The 13,119-nt window shown below is 49.9% G+C and overlaps 1 protein-coding gene across 2 annotated transcripts in view; it reads right to left on the bottom strand.

The window, feature by feature from the left end:
- The window catches only part of CAPZB (capping actin protein of muscle Z-line subunit beta), a gene marked incomplete at its 5' end in the record, with an annotated part of 62,859 nt that extends 49,980 nt beyond the window's left edge, over positions 1-12,879 (bottom strand). For both annotated transcript variants that reach the window (XM_082777048.1, XM_082777049.1), the window contains 2 exons: positions 12,329-12,441; positions 12,860-12,879. In XM_082777048.1, the coding sequence (XP_082633174.1) occupies positions 12,329-12,331 (3 nt within the window). The remainder of the gene's footprint in view (positions 1-12,328; positions 12,442-12,859) is intronic.
- Between the last annotated feature and the right edge of the window lie 240 nt (positions 12,880-13,119).

The following is a 13,119-nucleotide window of genomic DNA, read 5'->3' as shown; positions in this document are numbered from 1 at the left end:
TTGTTTGTGCGACACACCAACGCGTTTCCATTGTCAATACTTGAAACGGGGGCAGACAGCGGCTGTTGTCACTTGCTGTAAGAGCAATGGACTCCTCTGACCTCACATTTGTAGGCAGCCACCACGAGAGAACATGCAAAAATTGGTAAGACCGCATAAAGCAGGCAAAACGCTGCACTTCCTTCTGACTCCCTGGCTTTCGAGCACGCAACCTCCAGGCGAGGGGCCCGGGGCACAGAGGAGCTGCCACTCGGTCGTCCCCCAGCACAGAACAGCACTGGGCAGCGACACCCTGGATGTGAACTCTGCTTCTCACACAGCTCTTCAAGTTCACGGCACCCAAGCCTGCTCGACCAGCCTGAGGGAAGAACTAGCTTGTTTGCATCGCATTTTACACAGAACTGTCTCCTGATAAACACAGCTGCCAGGAGCTGAGATCTGTACCCAAAGCCCTTGGAAGCCCGTGGCACTGGCGGAGCTGGCAGCACCCCCCAGACGCTGTGCTTGGTTTCCCTTCTCAGCAGACAGCAGCAATCCGACACGCTACCACCTACGAGCGTTTTTCACTTCTCCTCACAAATATCTCTGCATGAGCTTTCCACTACATAAACTTACCGAAATTCACAGACTGCATTCACAAGTTTCCCCACGTCTCCCTTGCCAGCCACCTGAGATTTACCCAATACTCCAGGTGTTACAAGAGGGTTTACACAAAGCCTCTGCCCGTTCTAAAGGTTAAGCCACTGTATTTGAAAGCAGGTAAGAGATTTCACTTCAAGCTCCCAGCCTTGCAGTCAGCAGGAATTTGTTTCTCTCTATCAGATTTAATAGATCAGCAGATTTCATTCCCAGGTCTTCACTGCTTTGTTCTGATGGCTCCTGCTCATTTGCTTATGTTATTGCTGAGCACAAACAGAATTAAGCAGTTTCTTCAAAAAGAAAACCAGACTGGTTTCACTTCTGTGTTGTATTTCTACATTAACACCGCCCTGAGCTAGCTTCTGAACCAGGAGAAGCCAGCAGACGTAGTTAAGTGCTACTGCAGTGGCAGCTTCTCCTCTCTTAGCCCTTCCTGAGAACTCAGGCACTGGGGCTGCCAAATCAGCCCAGCCAGAAGCAGAAGGGTAACACCACCTCCACACAAACCCTGGCCCATGCCTTCTCCACTCTCTGATGCAACTTTAGAAGAGCTGGATGACCTAAAAAGTACTTCAGAAGCGATGATCAAGGTTAAAAAAAAAACACTACATAAAGAGTGAAAACATTCACCATTTGGGCAGGGGTGCCCACGTTGTTTATTAGCTGAATTTTCTGACTTGGGGCTGAAATGCCCACATTGGAAAAGTTACCCCAACTGCAAGCATAAGCAAGCATCTCAATTTACAGAGAACTGAAATAAAAGATAAAAACCCAAAGGGACCCCGAAAATAAAACATTTGCTTAACTTGTGCAATTTCAGGCAATTGCACATCAGGCCGCTTTGATCGCCGGTCGGCTTACAAGCAAAATACCTTCGTAAATTAATCCAGGACCAGAAGTATGCAACCAGCAAATGACTTTTTCTTCTTCCTTTTATGTTGCAGACAAACCCCAGGTTGTAAATCATTATTTCCTGTCAGTTCTCCCAACAGGAATGTCTGACTAATGTTACAGCTTTGTGGTACTCAATAAGTGCTCAATTTTTATTTTTTTTTTAATTGAAACAGATAAACAGCTTCCCATCCTGCTTGCCACGCTGCTCCTTGCCAACGTGCAGAGCTCAGGAGGCAGAAGACTCCTTTTCCAAATCACACAGCAGAACAGTGTCACTGCTAGAAGCTTTAGCACAGGGTTGAATTATTGTAACCGTGGGTAATAAAAGCTCCATAGTATGTTAAGTGCAGGATTCCCCTCCTGGCTCCCAGCACAAGAGGCTGTCAGCATTTACTTCCTGATACTAGATGGAAGGGGAGTAACTCCATACGACCCACGAAACCCAAATTCTGCATCCATGATGCTTCCTTCAACTGCACGTCCTTGCAATCTGTTTTCCTACATGATTTTTCCCTCAGCTGTTAACCCTCTTCTGGCAGATCCTATCTAAAGCCAATTGCAATATTCCTGTAAATCTGGGATTCCCGACAGCAAGGTGAACTAGTGGGAGTAACACCCACAGCAGAGTTAAGAAGTAATCAGGTGTAGTAAAAGCTGAAGATATGCTGCATCATGGATAGCAATAAAAGATCAAAGATCATTGGAAGAACACGATGCTGATGCAGACAAAGTCTCCTCAGCCTACTCGTAGCTTGGTCCCCTCCAGTCAGAATGTTTTCTGGGGCTTTTACCTTCTGACAACTGTGGCCACATCAGATCCATACCAACATTTAGCTCGATTTGCCATTACATTGCTGCTGTGGTCAAGACAAAACAAGGCAGACTGGCTGCTGAGAATGCCCATTCCACAGATTCCAAATGAGAAGGACTAAAGTTTAAAATAAAAGCAAGAAGTGATGGCTCGCAATATTTTAGTGAAATCTGCTGTACTTGGTCTCCAATGTAACCTGCAGTTACTTACAGAGCACTGCACGAGTCATACCACGGCCTTACATCAGCAGCTCCTTTTCAGAGATGTTCTCCTGCAGAACACGCTGCCTTTATTTACACTGCCCTCCCTTTCAGAAGACTTGAGCATGCCATGAAGCAGCAGTACTAGTGCCGATCCGTGACCAAAAACACCTTCAAGGCTGGTTTTCTAGATTCAGGTCTCTGCCGTACACACCAGCAGATACACCTGTGCGCTTGTCAAAAAACGAGAGGTCTGCTTTGAGCAGTTTTTGTTCTGCCCCGGTCCAGAAATTTAAGCTGTGCTAATCTCAGCAAGGCAGGCGCTCCCCAGGGATCCCTGCAGGACCTCTGCAAAGAGGAGAAGAGAAACTTAGACGTCTGCTCCAAAGGGTCGCATGGGGAACTAAAATAATCTGCGGGAAGGAAAGCAAATGAGGCAGCTTAAGTTTCATTGCCACCAGCATGTTAGTGACATCGGATACTTATCACTATTTCAGGCTGCCAGCACACCTAAGGCAAGTCCTAGACAGATGAAGCGAGTGGCCATGGTCATCCAGGAGCAACTACCGAAGGATTTCCTCCTGTACTCAAGATCTTCAAAGCTCACACAGCGTTTTCCTAAACCCTCATTTGTTTCTTTACCTTTGAGCTGATGCTTTCAAGGTCTTTTGAATCCTGTTTTGTGTTGGACTTCATCATCCTGGCCTCCAAATCAAGCGAGCACTGCTCAGCACTGATGGAACACTACCCAACACCCTTGCACAACCTCCGAAGCAATTACCAAGCGGATTATAATACACTGACGGCGTTTCCATCCAGCAGTTTCAGAACAAACCAGAGCCCACTGCACTACTTCACTAAGAAGCTCAGTCTCATGGAACAACTATTTGTCAAATGATGTTACATCACCTGAGAAAAAACTTGCAACCTCGATAGCGTGGAGCAGGCCATTACGCTGTCATTCGCTCTTTGCTTTAGAGGCAGGAGCTCAGCATCTCCTGGAGCCCCCTGTCCATTTCAGCTCCTGCCAGCACTTCCACACGTGTACAGCACAGTGAAGAAAGCACCGTGCTTGCTCAGCACCTCTCCCCAGCAAGGACATATCAAAAGGGGTTCAAAACCCACTTGTGCTTTCAAACCTGAACTTACCATCTATTGTTCTAGTTCATACAAAATCCAAGGCAAATCTGTCACCTGCCCAACAAACAGAGCCACCAAATACCGACAGAGGAGCAGGGTGGACCAGCACCAAGGCTTTCTGGGAACAGCCCATTCATCTTGACCTTTTGCCACCAGCACTAATGATTTCTGCACTGGTGTTTGTCTTCTGGGTAACAGAAACAATGTTTTATTTATTAAACATGACAATGTAATTTACCAGCTTTCATCTTCTGCCAAGAATTCCTGTGAAGCGTAAAGTTTGCAAAAAGTCATTTCCCAATAAATCATGGCATCAAGTGAATATGCAATCTATTAGCCCCACATGAAAGAGTGAGATGGGAACGGCAGTAAAATAGCCACACAGAAAAGCTCGTCTGCAAAGCTGCATTGTTAACTTTTAATAAATGGGATTAAAGTCACTGAAGTTGACTGTAGAGCTGACCAACTATTCCGGGTAACATTTAAGAAATTTAATTAGGCTACTGTTGCTGCAAAACAGTTGTGGTTATTTTTTTCCCCCCAGTTTAAGTCTGGTTACCACAAAAACAACATTGTCTTTGTTAGATATTTCTATAGATACGAAATCTCAGCCAAACAAAAGGCAAAACAAAGCTGTTACAGCACAGCCCTGAGCTACGAAAAGTTGTCCTGATCTTACAGCTACTTTGTAAGGAAGCTGGTATGTCTGCCCCATAGCTTCACTATCAGAATAGCTGTCGGGCTGAGCACAAGTACGCACGCACCCCAACAGACAGACACCCAGACTGCTTCTCGGGGAACCACTCAGTATTATGATCATCGAGTAACTCCTGACGCATCGAGTAACTCCAGATGCCCCTAGATATTTCCTTATCACTTAAGTCAGCGCCACGCTTCACTCACTTGGTCGCTCTGCAAATACTTTGGCATGCACCAAGGGGTTGTGCAGGCAAGGAAATCTTGCGTTCTGAAGAACTGTGAAGCCACCTCCTCACAGCCCTCCTGCCCCCAGCTGCCTGCTCACGTTGACTCACACCGAAGGCAGGATCACTGCTGCGCGGCTAGCGGAGCTCTTGCAGTGCCTGCGACAGGAAATCATCGACAGGGTCTTGTCAGCTCTTTGGAGAAACTTCTGTTAGCTCTGTAAGATCGCATCACACAGCTCTCAGCTTCAGCCCTGCAGATGTATCCCAAGTTACTGATTAATGCTCCCTCGTCACCAGCCTCCCACTTCATTCTCACTGTAAACCTACTGCTCCTGACCACCAGCGTCAGCTCGGCCTCTGAAATAAGCTAACAGGAGGTCTGCAGCAGCTCCCCATCCCTATGACCTGTTTCTCATCCGCAGTGCCTTGCCTTCCGTCCAAATATGACGGAGGAAGCACCCTGCTGGGTACCCTTGGCAAAGGCTGGCCAGGAGTTGAGCTCAGTTCCACCAGGCCAGCCAGGTTCTGGGGCTGGGAGGAAGAGCAGCGTGCTGCAAGAGTTCAAACAGCAGCAACTGAGACAACTCTGCAGGAAGACAGAAGTTGCCAGCACTTGGAACTGAAGGAGCTCTGCGTTACAGCCCGTGCTGTTATCAGGAGATAACCGAATGAGATTCCATCAGGAGCTACAGCCCCTTTTCCATAGGGCAGCCTCAAGGTACCAGACCTTGGGACCTCTCCGAGAAGCCACTTGTTTCAGCCACATGAGGGAATACCTGGGGCTGAGCGCATGGGGCATTCACACCGGGCAACTTCAGATGCGTGTGATTACACAGGAAGTTCCTCAACTTTATTTTTGTAAAGCTTGACACTGCTCACTACAAACACAACAGCTCTTCGGATTCAACGCTGCCATTTGTCATCCTGACCGGACTGCACTGCTTGCGATGCGGTGTTTGTGATGCTTTTATCCTGGGAACACCAGGTAATCTTTTCAAAACGCTCTTTTACCCTATGTACCTGCTTGTTTTGTTTGAATCAACGTAGCCAGTACCAGAAGAGGAACTACTCAATCCTAACGGTGAATTTTGCTCTTGAAGGAACAGCCCAGTTCAGCAAGTTGTTCCCAGTTGTCCGTGTTCTCCTTCCAGTCAACTGCAACCTAGATTTTTTCATGCAAGAATTTACTAACATCAAAACCATTTGAGAAAGCACATGTTATCACAGCAGTCGGGAGGCGTATTCTCTAGCAGCAAGGTGGCCATGAACTCAGCCACGCTTAATGGCAGCCTGACACGAAGGTTTGAAACCATCGGTGCACGTCGGGCTGCTTGCAGTGCCCCGCTCCGCCACCCCACACAGGGGTTGGCACAACACAAGCTCAGCGCTTTCCAGCACCCCCAGGCCTGGTAGCCAAGGTTGTAAATTCATGAGATAACTCTGGCAAGTAACTGGATGCCTGGCAAGGCAGAGAGGAGCCAGGGAGAGGTTATCTAGTTAGCCCTCATCCCTCCATGTTCTCCGATTGCCTAAAAGGTCAGAAAAGTAGGTCAACATGCCTTTTGCTTGTGTCTAGCAAGAAGTACCTTAGAGGTTACACCACAAAGCCTGCAGGACAGTTCACTTTCATCCAAGGGATTCGGTGATAAGAATTTCAAGCTTAAAACTAGGAAGCTGATGGTTTTGCATCTACTTGGGCCTTAAAATTATCACATCTCCACCGAACAAGACATCCACGTTCCCTGGAATTCCTTCCCTTACTCTTTACCCCTATGCTTGCCCGCTCTTCCCGTCCTTTTACATTCTCCTTGCTGTTTATGAACACGCCTGACCTACCTTCCAGGCAGAGCTGCAGACAGACAGCGTGCAATCGAACCATGCGATGGTTTTCCAAGCTTTTCAAGTTAAGTAGCAGAGACAGGTTATAAGGGAGCAGTGTTTCACCCAACACACATTTGCCAATTCCAATCCACGTCAGATTTCTCCCTCAGCTTAGTACGAAGCTAACAGTTACTCCATCTGGCCAATTTTCACCTTACCACACTCTAAAGCAGCCCCACCTGTACCGATGGCTATGTGAAAGCTGTATTTGACCATCTAGTGGAGCACCGTGCTACTGAGCCAAGATGCTCACACCCACAGCATCACACCCACAAGTCTCCATAACGACCCCTACGTTTGCACAGTGTTAGCGCTCAGTGGATAAACTGAGCTTTACACGGCTGCAGTCAGCGTGCTGTAGCTGATATTTTACCTCATTTCACAGCTTTCTCATCCTTTTAATTAATTAATTTACAAAAATTCATCTCTCGTTTCTTGAGCCCAGTTCAAATTGCCAGCGCAGGCTCTCAGGCAGCCACCAACCACCTCTGCTGGTGGTTTGAGCTTTTGTTTTTTAAAAAATCCCAACATTTACCAAAGCAAAAAGGGGAAGGCACTTCCAAGCTCAGCGCTTTGTCAAACAGAGAAGACAAACCATCAGACGAAGGAATACAAATGAAATTCCCTGAGAGAATGAAGAACATGTCATTTATGGCGTTGTGGGTTGGTGGCTTAAGGCTACCACTAAGCTTGTGTCTTCAGTGCGTTCTCAACCCTTTTTCCTTCCATGTAAAATCCTCTTAAGGGCTGCTTTCATTCTTGTCTAGCTGATGCTGCTAAGTTGTTCGAACACGGGTTCTGCTGTCACCCAGGCTGGTCGCTCTGCAACAAGGACATGCTGGAAATTCCACCTCGATCCACTGGGAGAGGAGGCAGCTCCGCTTCCTGTAACAGAAGGACCCGGAGGGCATCCATCCTCCCCACGCTCAGAGCAGCAGCGAGGACCTGCTCTGCGGCACAGCTCAAACACGAGCGTCCTGGGGGTTTGAACCAGGAGGCAGGACTCCGAAACCAAGCCCGCGATGAAAATTAACACAGGTTACACTGGCGGAATATAAAGCAGGAAGGTTCAATTTGCATAGAGGAGGAACAAAGTCGGTAATTTATGAGAAGGCCAAGTGCCTGCAAATACATTCTGCAATTCTTCAGCCCGACTTGGAAGCGGTGGCACAAGAGCATGAGCTCACAGCACGCTGGGTGTTTTTGTTCTAAATCCTAAAAGAGGAAGGCAGGGCCAAAGAACAGCACCAGATAATACCAGAAAATTTGTCATATTGGTTGATACCACAGCTCAGGCCACCATTCTAGGATAATACTAAATAAAAGCTTATTTGGGGCAATCACAAAATAAGAGAGATCTCATTTCTGATTCTGTAACTCAAAAGTTTTGTTGTATCTAAAAATCCAGATAAAAAGTTAGATTGCCATTGTGTTTGGCATTACCCAGACAGCACCTCCTGTGGAAAATTACAACTTTATAATTAGGAAACGAGCAGAGCAGCTTTCTCAAGCATTCTCCATTTTCTTCCTGTAACAAATCCTCCCAGCCCAACAAACAGAGAAATCTCTTTGAAACTTGCTCCGTGTTCACCCCTGTGCCCCATAAAGGAAATTTCAAAAGCAAGCAGCTCTCCTGCTACATGTGGGGCAGCTTCCACTCCCCAGGAGAAGCCCTTTGGAAGGGTCTGAACCACCCTGCCTTAAGACCCAAGACTAGAAGCGGGTGTCAGCTGCCAGCTCAGGTCCCAGGGACAGGAGCCCAGCGGTATCCAGCTCAGGTAAGCCCCTGGAGCTTTGTGTTCTCCACACACATCACCCATTTCAGTCCAGTCCTCATCAGGCGTCTGCTCAGAGTATTTGCACGACTTTCACATCAATGTCAACACCAATACCTCGTACGTGGGCTATCAGGTACTTAGCAAGGCATTACAGAAACAACAGAGAAAAAAAATACTTAACATGGCCATGCACTTCCACTGTATTGGGCCAAACTCCTGATCTTTATGTACAAGCTAGGGAAGTTTTTTTTAATTAACGTAACTCATTAGCAACTAAAACCCGTGCTAGAGCATAGCTAAAGAGACCGGGAAGCTGGGGAAAGGCTCAGGGTGCTCAGATGTACTCACTGCTCCTTCATACCGCACGGGTTTCACCTACAATGGAAATTCAAATTTGAAATCCCGTATTTTAATATGAGATTTTTCCCCCCCCATCTTCCTGGAAATGGCAAAGGATTAGGAGATGAGGAAAAATACAAGTTTGGGACCTTGTGCATTAGGAGGGGGAGAGAGACAAACGGTTTGGTCAGGGCTTTCCAAACTCCCCAGAACTCCTTGCTCAAATCACGAGGAAAGTGGGAAATTATAACGCACATCAAGTGAATAAGAACACACATGTCAACAGAGGACCATCATGATTTTGATCATCTTAAACTTTTGTAATTGCATCCTTTGTTTGGAAAAAAAGCTCTTAAACATCACGTTGTAGAGAACTGGGGTGGAAAACTGGGCTTAGCACAGACCTAAACTGCTCGTGCTGCTCAGAATCCCATGCCTCTCCAGTAGAAGTGCTGGTTCCTCAGCAGGCACCAAACCATCTGTAAGCTGAAATCAAACTTGAGGCAACATGACTGCAACGTGCACCAGTGCAAGGGGAAAAGGAAAATAATTGCCTCCCCATCATTTTATTTAGCAGAGTAAGGAACCAGCACCTCCAAAGCAGCAGAAGACACCAGCACTCGCCGGGGGAGTCTTCAGGAGCAGGCAGCTACCCAGGCAAAGGCAAAGAGGCGAGCGCTGCCCAGCTGCGCACCTCCCCGGGCCCATCCGATATCCTGCACGCGGGAAATTCAGCTGAGAGAAAGACAGCTGGCAACTGTAGAACCAGAAATGGAAGACAGCAGCAACGTGGCCTTCCCAACCAGTCCTTCCTCTATTCAGCTGCAGTAGTAACTATTGAAAACGGTCATTCAGAAGAGAAACTGTAATTTCATTTTGTTTGACTCCCAGCTGCCAACTGGTGAGATGTATGTGTGTGTGTGTATTTTCCACGTGAGGAAATCCCGTTTGAACAACTTCAGCTGGAGAATGGTTTTCTTTTGCTAATTTCTTTTGCCAAGATGCAAGAGGAAGCATCACTGCAGTGACAATATTCCCCATCCCAACAATATCCTCTGACTCAATCTGGGAATTCACCTTTTAAGATAACATTCAGCTAAGCTCATACACTTGGCTAATAAAACATGGACTCTACGAAATAGCTTCAGATGACATTTCTCTGAAGGCACAAGGTGCAAAGGACTTTGAGTGGACACTGAAAACCTGCCCTGAGCTCTTATAGCTCTTATGCCATGCGTGAAAGTTTCAAAAGCAACACAACTGGCTTTGAAGGGATGGACTCAGTGCTCATAAAAGCTGTCCTGAAGTGCTGTCTTTAGCTGCTCAGTTTCACAAGTCACTCTGTATTGTTTTGGTAGCACTTGCACAAAACCAAGCTCTTGATGAAAATGCAATGTGCTTGCCCAAGACAAAGATCCCCTACCTTGAAAGCATTAATTACTCCGAACAATGTGCAAAGAGAGTCACTAAGTGTCACTGTCACCTCCTGCATCGTTGGCTGCGCTTCGGTGATTTTTAGCTGCCTCACAAATTCTGAGCAAGTGATGAGAAGCTACACCAGACAATTTGTATTTATGGTTGATTAAACTGTAAATTTTCCTAAGATTGTCGCCTTTTCCTGAAGAGCCACATAGCGCAAGAAATACTTGCAAGTATGTTACATTACCTGGAAGATTTTTATTTTCACAAAGTGTAACTGGATTCCAGCCATTCCTACCCCTCAGTTCCACAAGTCAGCAGTGTCTCAAGTCCTGCTTTGCCATGAGCAATGTATTTTCAGTTTATTTTTAGCACAGGAGACAGCACCTACCCGGATGGTTTGGAAGCTTCACACATTGCCCTGCCCCATCTCAGTGAGCACCTGACCGAAATGCCAACGCTCCTGACACCTTAAACTCACCAGGAGCAATTCAGATTTGAGACGGTCTTAAATGACAGCACGGAGGAGACAACATTTCCCCTGCCTGCTCTACCCTGCTATTGGAAAACCTGCAGCACCGAGGAGTGTTTGACCCAACGCCCTGAACCATGCCAGCTTCTCCGAGACTTGCTGCAGCCTGCGGTGCCGGAGCCATTTCAGTCCTGATGTGCAGCATTTGGAAGTGCTGGCCTGTCGTACCACTAACACGAAAGATCCTTGGAACACTCTGAACACTGGGTGGGAACTGAAGCTGGAACTGGGAGCCGTAACTGTACCACCTGCATAACATTGACTCTAAGAGACAGTAAGGTTTGAAGCCATGGGCACAGCTCGTTTGCCTCTCATCACCAAGGCCAGGAATTTGGTCTAGACCCAGACAAACCACGCTGCAGCTGCCCCACTCTGCGAGCAAGTCTTCAGGCACCGCAACACTCACGTAACGTGTTGTTTGCCACACAGTTGTACCCAAAGCCCACCCAGCAGCTGAGATCTGTGCAGTGTTGGCTGTCCTGGTCAGAGCTCTCCCACGCCCACCACTCTCCATTACTGAACGTGAAAAAAATCAGCAGACAGCGTAAGCTTCGAGCATTCACAGAACTTCTGAAGGGTTTGGGTTCTGCCTCCTCAAAAAGAGGGACAGAGCCACACCTACACCCCAGCTAAGTTTTAACAGCATGCTTTTGCATCCCCTTCGAGGAGAAGCCTGTATCACCACTGCCATTTTACAGGAAGCCTGCCTGTTTTCCTTGAAGTCTTTTCCTGGGAAGATTTCTGCCGTGGCAGAAGTCAGGGCAGTTTATCAGAATCCTGACAGCAAGTTCTGCCGTCAGGTCTCATGTACAAGGCCTTCAGGCATCTTGATTTAAGGTTGTGCAGGAGAATCAAGATGCTCCACCCTGTCAGTCCCACACTCAGCTGACAGGTACAGCATTTGCTCAGGAAGAACAGAACCTCAGGCACTCCTCACCTTTCACTTGAAACTAAAGAGCTTCATCTTGCACAGCGCAGGGGGTGCGATCACAATGATCTCCAGTTTCAAATAAAAAAAACAAAGCATTGCCTCTGAAATTCTCACAGTAAAAGGTAAGAAAAGAGTCGTTTACTGAACCAGCCTTTATGCTGCCGGATAGCCAGGCATGGTGGCTTTTAAGCCAAACCGTGTTTGCACATCCTCAAAAACTTCAGTTGAAGCGCCTAACTCACAAATTCCCCAGCAGCACAAAGCCCAGCAGCCACACCAAACAGAAGATCCCCCCCGGGGGGGTTACACAGCGTGAAGCATCCCTCTGGGCCGAGCCCAGCACACCCAGGCCGACCCCCACCCTCCTTGCTGGACCCCCTCAGGGCTGGCTCAGCCTGCCGGGCCCGCAGCCCCCTTCACACCCGGCACCGAAGCGAAACCGCAAGGGCTGCCCCTTGGCCCGATCCATTCAGCAAACCCCGCACAACCCACACCGCGGCCTCCCAACCCCCGGGCTCCCAGCCGAAACCCCCCAACCCCTCCCGGTGCGGGGCAGCACCGCTCCCCGCTGCACCCCCCCGGCTCCCCCCCACATCCCGCAGCCTCCCCCGGAGCTCAGCAGCGCGGCCCGGCCCCCCCCCGAGTCTCCCGACCCGCGTGAGGCGAGGCCCCGAGCCCTGCCCAGGGGGCGCCGCTCCCCTGCGGGCAACAACCGAGGGCCGGGCCCAGCCCCGGGGAAGCCCCGGGAGGGGCCCGGTGCCTCCTCCCAGCCTCCGCCGAGCCTCCCGGCTTCCACCTCCCGGCCCTCAGAGCCGCCCCCCGCCGCCCCGGGGCTCACCATGGCGGCTGGGCTCGGCGGGGCTGCGCTGGGCGGTAGCGACGGCGGCGCCTCCCGGTTCCCCTCCGCTCTCCGTCCGAGCAGGCCGCGGCCCCTTCCCCTTCCGCCGTTGCCTAGGAGTGAACATCCGGGTCAGCGCCGCGCGCGCCGGCCACGCCCCCCCCACCCCTCCGCCGCTCCCGCCCCGCCAATCAGCGCGCGGATCGCCAGGCATCGCCAAGTATGGAGCGCCGCGCGCCAGCGGGGGCGGGGGGATAGGCGGGAGGGAGCGGCGCGAGGGCGCGACCAATGGCAGCGCGGGAACGAAGCCGGGAGGAGGCGGCCAATCAGCGGCGGCGGAGGGGGAGGTGGGCGGGGCCGGCGCGTGATGGCGCGCCGGCGCGCCGACCCTCGCGGTTTCAGCCCCAGCCCCGCAGCCGCCCTCGGGGTGCAGGCAGAGCGCTGCGGGGGGGGTCAGCGCTGCCACCTCGCAGGCTTCGCCCTCGCCCCGCAGCGTGACTCGTGCTGCTGCTCGCACCTCGGTTTCCTTACCCCCCAAGCGCTGGGGAGGACCGGCCGGCCGCTGGGTACCGAGCGGCATCGCTGGTTTCTCTGAGCGGCGGGTGTTCGGCCTCCTGTGGGAGCTGAGCCTTCGATTCGGCAAAGCGTGTAGGTGCCTGCTGGAAGGTAAGCAGGTGCTTACGCATTTTGGTGACTTCAGGAATCGGGCGGCTGCGTTACAGATCGCAAACGCGAGATAAAAATCAGCAAATCTGGGTGTATGCACAAATAAAACATGTTTGCTTTTCTCA

The sequence above is a fragment of the Aythya marila genome (assembly GCF_965140915.1).
Source record: "Aythya marila genome assembly, chromosome: 21".
Taxonomy (NCBI): Eukaryota; Metazoa; Chordata; class Aves; order Anseriformes; family Anatidae; genus Aythya; species Aythya marila.
Note: the sequence above shows the minus strand (reverse complement) of the source record. Positions and strands in the feature narration are given on the sequence as shown.